The sequence below is a fragment of the Carlito syrichta genome, unplaced genomic scaffold (assembly GCF_000164805.1).
Source record: "Carlito syrichta isolate Samal-C Ts95f unplaced genomic scaffold, Tarsius_syrichta-2.0.1 Scaffold303038, whole genome shotgun sequence".
NCBI classification, from domain to species: Eukaryota; Metazoa; Chordata; class Mammalia; order Primates; family Tarsiidae; genus Carlito; species Carlito syrichta.
Window position 1 is genome coordinate 149,055 of NW_007247134.1, and position 8,390 is coordinate 157,444.

At 44.1% G+C, this 8,390-nt stretch overlaps 1 protein-coding gene across 1 annotated transcript in view; it reads left to right on the plus strand.

Moving 5' to 3' along the window:
* The window catches only part of LOC103259866 (O-acyltransferase like protein-like), an 89,563-nt gene that overhangs the window by 18,951 nt on the left and 62,222 nt on the right, over positions 1-8,390 (plus strand). Inside the window, 2 exon segments of the mRNA XM_021712066.1 lie at positions 4,112-4,251; positions 7,212-7,290. Of these exon segments, the coding sequence (XP_021567741.1) occupies positions 4,112-4,251; positions 7,212-7,290 (219 nt within the window).

Consider the following 8,390-nt stretch of genomic DNA (forward strand, 5'->3'; position numbering starts at 1 on the left):
CTTTGCTACTTCTAAGAATTGGCTAGCCCTGGGAAGGGCAGTCTCTTCTTGGCCAGCCAGGTCACAAATATCAGAGCTTTATGAAGACAGAAAATAAGAAAATCGAGTTAATTCAGCTAACTCTGTAATGAATGGATGCCAAGTAGACAAATACGGAATCCATGAAATCATGGAACGGGAAGAGTTCTACTTATCTTTTATCTACTTTTCCCATCATACCTAACATAATTACAGTACAATATTTTTTTTAAAAGGAAATTGACATCGATACCATCTGTGCATACGTATAGTTTAATGTCATTACAGTCCATGTGTAGATTCATGTAAACCACACTCCAATCAAGATGCAAAACAATTCCATCAGCCGGGCTCGGTGGTTCGGCCTGTAATCCCAGCTCTTTGGATTGCCTGAGCCCGCGGGTTCCAGACCAGTCCGGGCAACTTGGTGAGACCTTGTCTCTACAAGAAATAAAAAATTAGCCAGGCATGGTAGCGTGTGCCTGTAGTTCCAGTGACTTGGAAGGCTGAGGCAAAAGGATTGCTGGAGCCCAGCGGGTTGAGGCTGTGGTGGCCTTGTGGTGTGCCACTGCACTCCAGCCTTGGCGATGGAGTGAGATTCCAACTTAAAAAAAAAAACCACCAAAAAAACCCCCCCAAACCCAAATAATTCCTTCACCACAAAGATATCTCTTGCATTACTCCCTTAAGCCATATACGACCTCCTTCCCCCACCATCATTAAACTCTGACAAATAAGTAATAATCACAGAAAATAAGAAAAATGAAAGCTGCCCAGCTCACTTTGTAAATTTGATTCTGATTTTAATTTCAAAACTAGATAAGGAATAAGAAATGGTATAAAGTTTAAAGAGGAAGAAATAAAACTGTAGCACTAATAGGAAAGTTCAGTAGTTTTAGCCAGATTTCAGAATTATAAAAATCCATAACTTTTTTCTATACCAGCAACAATAAATTAGAAAATATAATTGAAGCTGGGCTCAGTGGCTCAGCCTGAAATCCCGCGCCACTGGGAGGCTGAGGTGAGCGGATTGCCTGAGCCCGCGGGTTCGAGACCCGCCTGGGCAGCGAGACCTCATCCCTACAATAAATCAAAAAATCAGGCGGGCGTGGTAGCGTGCGCCTGTAATTCCGGCTACTCGGAAGGCTGAGGCGGAAGGATCGCCAGAGCCCAGCGGGTCGAGGCTGCGGTGGCCGGGAGCGGCCACTGCACTCCAGTCTGGAGTTGAGTTCGAGTGAGACTCCAACTCAAAAAAAAAAAGAAAATATAATTGAAAACAAAATACCAAGGAAAATAGTCAACAATGCCCTACTTAGAAATTGTTTTATGTCACCCGTTTTAAATTTACCAAGTGAAAAAAATTGTTAAATTATAAGGACACAAAAAATACTTGCATAAATTACACGCCATCCAAAAAAAAAAAAAAAGGCTAAAGGCAGAATAATTGATTGATATACTACAAATGAATAATAATAAAAATCATGAGGCTTTGGTGCTAGAACCAGGACTGTGGCTTCAAGGCATGCAACTTGAGAGGTCACACAAGGCCCTATTCTTTTTTTTTTTTTTTGAGTTAGAGTCTCACTCCATTGCCCAGGGTGGAGTGCAGTGGCACACTCACAGCCACCCTAGCATCGACCTGCTGGGCTCCGGCAATCCTTCCGCCTTAGCCTTCCAAGTCGCTGGAACTACAGGTGCGTGCTGCTACGCCTGGCTAATTTTTGAGTTATTGTAGAGATGAGGTCTCACTAAGTTGCCCAGGCTGGTTTTGAACCTGTGGCTCAAGCAATCCACTCACCTTGGCCTCCCAAAGTGCTGGGATTACAGGCTGAGCAGGGACCTATTCTTAAAAGAGCCTTGTGCCATCTCTACAATAAATAAAAAATCAGCCGGGCGTGGTAGCATGCGCCTGTAGTTGTGGCTACTTGGAAGGCTGAGGTGGAAGGATCGCCGGAGCCCAGCGGGTCGAGGCTGCGGTGGCCGGGAGCGGCCGCTGCACTCCAGTCTGGGCGACAGAGTGACTCTGACTCAAAAAAAAGAGCCTTGTGCTTGGTCGAAGTGTGATTTGCTGTCGTCATTTCAAAATTCTTAATAATTTCGAAATAAGGGCTCTGCATTTTCGTTGTACACTGGTCTTGCACGTTATGTAGCTAGTCTTGTTAGAAGAAACAAAACTAAAAACAGAGAGCTCAGAGGCAGATCCATGTATATGAGACCTTGATATAAGAAGGAACTTGCTTTTTCCATGAATCCATAATAAAAGGCAGAGCTGTTTAGAGATTATTTTGGGACAACTGACCCACTTTTTGGTGAAAAAGCATACCATGACTCAGATGAATTAAAGACTTACATACAAGCAGTAAAACTAGAGGAAGATAGTGTTGGGAGATATTTTTGTGATCTATGAATGGGGAAGAATTTCTTTACAAAACACCAAGAATGAAACTGATAAGCAAAATATTGATGGATCTGATTATACCCAAAGTGGATTCCTGTTTGATGAAGGATCACCATGTGCTTGTGTGGGTTGGAGTCATCTGTGTGTTCACCTGGGAAACAGCTAAGTCAAAGGTGGTGATGGATTACTATGCACTAGTTGGAAGCCCAGTACTAGATGTGCACAGTAACATTAAAAATAGTAAAAATAGCCAGACTTGGTGACTCAGCCTGTAATCCCAGCGCTTTGGGAGGCTGAGGCGAGTGAATTGCCTAAGCCCGCGGGTTCGAGACTCACCCGGGCAACTTGGTGAGACCTCATCTCTACAATAAATAAAAAACTAGCCAGGCGTGGTAGCGGGTGCCTGTAGTTCCAGCTACTTGGAAGGCTGAGGCGGAAGGATCGCCGGAGCCCAGCAGGTTGAGGCTGCGGTGGCCGGGAGCGTGCCACTGCACTCCAGTCTGGGCGACGGAGTGAGACCCCCCAACTCAAAAAAAAAAAAATAGTGAAAATGTAGAGCTGAGTGACATATGTAGAAAAAGAGGGAACTGAGAAGCACAAAACCATTTACCCATATGACAAATATGCATATTCAAAACAAGAACACATATAAATGAGAGGATACACAGCAAACATATGGAGTGGGGGGAATTTGAGAAAGGGAGAGGAAGTGTTGAGAAAAGATGAAGGAAAATGAATTTTTAAAATGAAGGACAGAAAGGAATAAAAAAGTATAAACAGAAGACTGCAGAACCAGGGCTGAGAATGCCGTCAACTGTGGAGCTGGATCACTCCACCCTTTTGCTCCTAAGGTTAAAAAAAAAAGAAGAAGAAATTAACTCTCCCCAAAATAAGGTCCCACAAAACCGGATAAAATCTATTCAAAACAAATATTATCTTCTGAATGTGTGTAGGAGGAAGAAAAGCTACCAAAATTTAGTTGCATTTTTTCACTCCCCAGAAAAGATTAAAAAAAAAAAAAAAGAAATCAAAGACTTCATCTTTTTCAGAAACTATTTACAGTGTGTTACTAAAACACCAGGGGTTTGTTTGGGGTCCTGCTGCTCACCTCACAGAAGGTCAATCATTGAGACAATGAGAATTTTCAGGGAAGAAGGCATTTTATGTAGGTACTATAAGCCAAGAATAATGGGAAATTCCTTTTAAAATCTGTCTCCTTGACTCACTGAAGTCAGGGGCTTATATACTGGGGCAGAAATGTAAGAAAGAGGCATTGGTAAACAGGTGGGGTTCTGGCATCTCATTGTCTGGATGCCATGATCTGCTGAGTTTCAGTCTCTATAGGTCTGAGGGTTGGTTTCTTGAGAAAAGAACTCAGATAAGATAAATGTAAGTTTCAAGCTTTAAGACCAGGAGGGAAAATTTCTGCTTATTAAAAAAAAAAAAACCTGTAACCACTAGTTCCATGGGGAAGTTGGGCTGGTTTCAAGATCATGTAATAGCATGAGAATTCACATCCTTGTTCTCCCCCCATGATGAGAAGGACTGTGAACAGCATCGGAGTAGATTTGTTCCTCTCCTTTTTGCAGTCATGTAAGTTTGATGGGTTTAGAAGGTGGAACTGAGCACCTATCAATTCGTTTAAAAGTGACAAAATAAGCTAATTTTGAAAACTTCTTTTGCTTTGAAATTCAGTGTATGACTCTGTGGGAAAGCTTGGGAGCAACATTCTTAATGGAAATGTGGACAGGCTGGGGTCTTACAGTGAGTGTCTCTCTGCCCATGCTTCCAAGGGGCGCTTCCGAGGACAGTACTGCAAGCTCCACATACTGCAGGTGAGTGTGGGGACCTGTGCGCTTGCCCTTGAAGGACAAGTGACTGTCGTGGTATGGACAAAATGCAACTGCATCAATTGCTTTACTTAAATTTTAAAAAACAAGGCTGGGCTTGGTGGCTCAACCTGTAATCCCAGCACTCTGGGAGGCCGAGGCGAGTGGATTGCCTGAGCCCGCAGGTTCGAGACCAGCCCGGGCAACTTGGCGAGATCTCGTCTTTACAATAAATCAAAAATTAGCCAGGCGTGGTAGTGTGCGCCTGTGGTTCCAGCTACTTGGAAGGCTGAGGCAGAAGGATCATCGGAGCCCAGCAGTGGATGCTGGGGTGGCCGTGAGCATGCCACTGCGCTCCAGTGAGACAAGACCTCTGGACAACTTTCATGGGGAATCCAAGGTCAAGCCCTGGCCAGAGACTTCAATAGCAAGATCCTGTATAAGTTCTTTGATCTTGTTAGTAGCACTCTTGGCCTTTTTGGCTCAAGAGCTGCTGGGAACCATTGGGGCTCCTCTACTTAGGGTTTCAAGAGTTCTCTACCATTCTCCCAGATCAAATCCCTACCGTTGCATCCTTGCTGTGAAGGAGACACATTATTGCTTGATACAGTGCTGGATCAAGTCCAGGAGGTTAAAACACAGTTCCTAGGCTCATGCCTGTAATCCCAGCACTTTGGGAGACCAAGGCAGGAGGATTGCTTCCGCTCAAGCCTGGGCAATATAGCGAGACCTCGTCTCTACCAAAAATAAATAAATAAATAAATAAATAAATGGAATTAGCCAGGCATGGTGGCAATGCCTGTAGTCCCAGCTACTCAGGAGACTGAGGTGGAAGAATCCCCCGAGCACAGCAAGTTGAGGCTGTGGTAGCTGTGATCATGGCACTGCACTCCAGCCTGGACAACAGAGTGAGATCCCCAACTAAAATAATAACAATAATAAAATACACAGTTCCTGAACACTATCACCATCAATTTTTGAAAAACCAGAGGGAGGGTAGACTTTACATCACCCTTAATCCCTTTTCCAGAAACAGAGCTCTAAACACAAATTTGAAGTTATCTTAGCTGATGGGTCATGACTTTTATAAAAACATTACCGCCAGGTGTGGTGGCTCAAACCTGTAATCCCGTGAGGTCGAGGCGAGAGGATTGCCTGAGCCTGCAGGTTTCGGGACCAGCCTGGGCAACATGGTGAGACTTTGTCTCTACAATAAATCAAAAATTGGCCATGTGTGGTAGTGCACACCTGTAGTTCCGGTTACTTGAGAGGCTGAGGTGGAAGGATTTCCAGAGCCCAGCAGGCCAGTGCTGGGGTGGTCATGAGTGTGCTATTGCACTCCAGTCTGGGCGATGGAGTGAGACCCCCAAGTCAAAACAAAACAAAACAAAAACAAAAAACAGTACCGAATCAGTTCACCAAGTTGGCAGGGCTCGCTATCTTCAAAGCATGTTAATCCTTTTACTGCTCAGAAGCAAAACAAAATGAAACTAAAAATGGCACAGTCTCTAATTAAATACAAAGATTTTATGTGTGTCACAGAATACCAAAAGAAAATTACATTACTAGTTCGTTAATACCAATTGTATAAAATAACAATAAGAAATCCAGGCCAAGCATAGTTGTTCATGCCTGTGATCCCAGCACTTTGGGAGGCTGAGGCGGGAGGATTGTTTGAGCCTAGGTGTTCAAGACCAGCCTAGACAACATAGTGAGACCCTGTCTCTACAAAAAAATAAAATAAAATAACCAGGTGTGGTGATGCATGTCTGTTGTCCCAGTTACTAGGGAGGCTGAGACAGGAGGATTGTTCTAGCCCAAGAGGATGAGGCTGCAGTGAACCATGATTGTGCCATTGCACTCCAGCCTGGGTGACAGAGTAAGACCCTGATACCAAAACAAATAAACAAACAAATAAATAAATAAATCCAAGCTCTCTGATATAAATACTATAAAATCATTTTGCAATGGGTACCCATGAAGACAGGGAGATTATCACCTCGTCCATTTGTCCTGCTGACGGTTGGGATAATGATTGCTTGAGGGCTTAATCAGTGTGTACAAATGTCATTTTCAAAGAAGATTAATGGTTTTGATATTACTGCAAAAGGTCAGGCCTCCACAGTTCTGTAAATATGTGTTTAGAAGAACCAGCCCAGACATTTTTAGCTGTAATTTGATGTTTTCTTTATTGAGGCAGGCATTCTAATTTCATTATTCGCTTGATTAATAAAATATTTCCTTGATATAATGTGTCCTGCCACCCAGCAATGAAAACTTGGAAACTGTACTGAGAACTATAGGAGAGTTAACTCTTAACAACCTCTAATATGGGAGAGGGGAAGTGAAATAGACTATCGAAACTAGTGGCTGCTTTTGAAATATCAGCTACATTAAGCCTTGGGGCGTATTTTTACTTAAACAGGGGTGCATCTGATGCTTGGAAATCTGCTTGAACCACTCTGTACGGGAAAAGCCATCTCTTTTTTTGTTTTTTTTGCTTCGTTTTGTTTTGGTATTTGTTTTTGAGTTGGAGTCTCACTCTGTCACCCAGGCTGGAGGACAGTGGCACGCTCCCGGCCACCGCAACCTTGACCTGCTGGGCTCAGGTGATCAAGTAACCTCAGCCTTCCGAGTAGCCGGAACTACAGGCATGTGCCGCCATGCCCAGCTAATTTTTTGATTTATTGTAGAGATGAGGTCTCGCCAAGTTGCCCAGGCTGGTCTCGAACCTGCGGGCTCAGGCAATCCTCTCACCTTGGCCTTCCAAAGTGCTGGGATTGCAGGCGTGAGCCACCACGCCTGGCGGGAAAAGCCATCTCTTCAGTCAGAACACTTTATTTCTTTCCCCAATCATCTCTTCCCTCTTCCAGTCTGATTAATTAGTGGCAGCCTCCCTCAGATTGATCACGCATATGTGCTGTGAACACTGTAATAAACGATCATTGTGGCATCGTGTTTCCCAGGATGGAGCCGACTACAGCGTGGGCGTGTGTGTCCCTGATTCTTGTGCTGAAGAGGATGTGACCATGATGTCTTGGCTGGGTAGGTACCAAAGACACCCAGCGGAATGATCGCTCCACAGAAAGTATGAAAAACTCCCACTCCTTAGAACCAAGAAAGGCAGTTCCTTCAGGGCTGATCATCTTGATTGATGCAATAAACTGAGAATAATGGACTTTTGGGAGGCTTGGGGTAAGGGTGGTGGATTAGTAATGGAGGAGACATATAGGCAGGAAGGAAGAAGAAGACCTTGAAGAGGAGATAGGAGCTGACTCTTTGCATAAAAAAAAAAAAAGTAAAGTTGGTCAGGCGTGGTGGCTCAAGCCTGTCATCCCAGCATTTGGGAGGCTGAGGTGAGAGGATCACCTGAGCCCTGTGGGTCGTTGCTGGGGTGGCTGTGAGCGTGCGACTGCACTTCGGCCTGGGTGAGGGAGTGAGACTCCGACTCAAAACAAAAAAAAAAGTAAAGTTAAGCTATCTTCTCTTCCCCAGAGCTGCCTGGATAGGCCCAAAGCAAGAAGGGGCGGTATTGGAGTGTTCTCTCCTCTGACCCATGTGTGGTCGTCTGCCACCTGCCAAATCCTGAAGGCCGTTCTGAACTAGGAGTGCGTGATCAGTGTGTTGTAATGGATTAGTGTTAAGAGCCCGGCATTTGGTCCTGGTTGTCATCTTGTAGCTGTGTGATCCTGGGCCAGCCACTTAACCTCTCCAAGTTCAGTTGCCTACTCTGTTCGGGTGAGGGGTGGGTTCAGCTTGGCTCTGACTCTCTGTGGCTTTAAAATCGCTGCTCCCTTTGCTATGCAGAACGAATGCATTTTAGTCCCCGTGGAAACTGGTTTGACTGCCTCTAAGTTTTTCAAAATTTTGGAAGCAAGAGTTTTAAAGACTAGCATTTTTGCCACTAGTGTCTTTAATATTGATTCTGGTCATCCCAATAAGAACGAACACATAGTAAAGTGACACATTATCAAGAGTTTTTCATTAGAGTGTTGATATTGTAGTTAATTGTAGGTAACCTTAAATTATACTCTGAATTTGTGATAATTACTATAGCTTTGGGTACATTAACTATCTAGCCAAGTATTTCTTTTTTTTTTTTTTTTTAATCAGAGTCTCACTCTGCTGCCCAGGCTGGAGTGCAG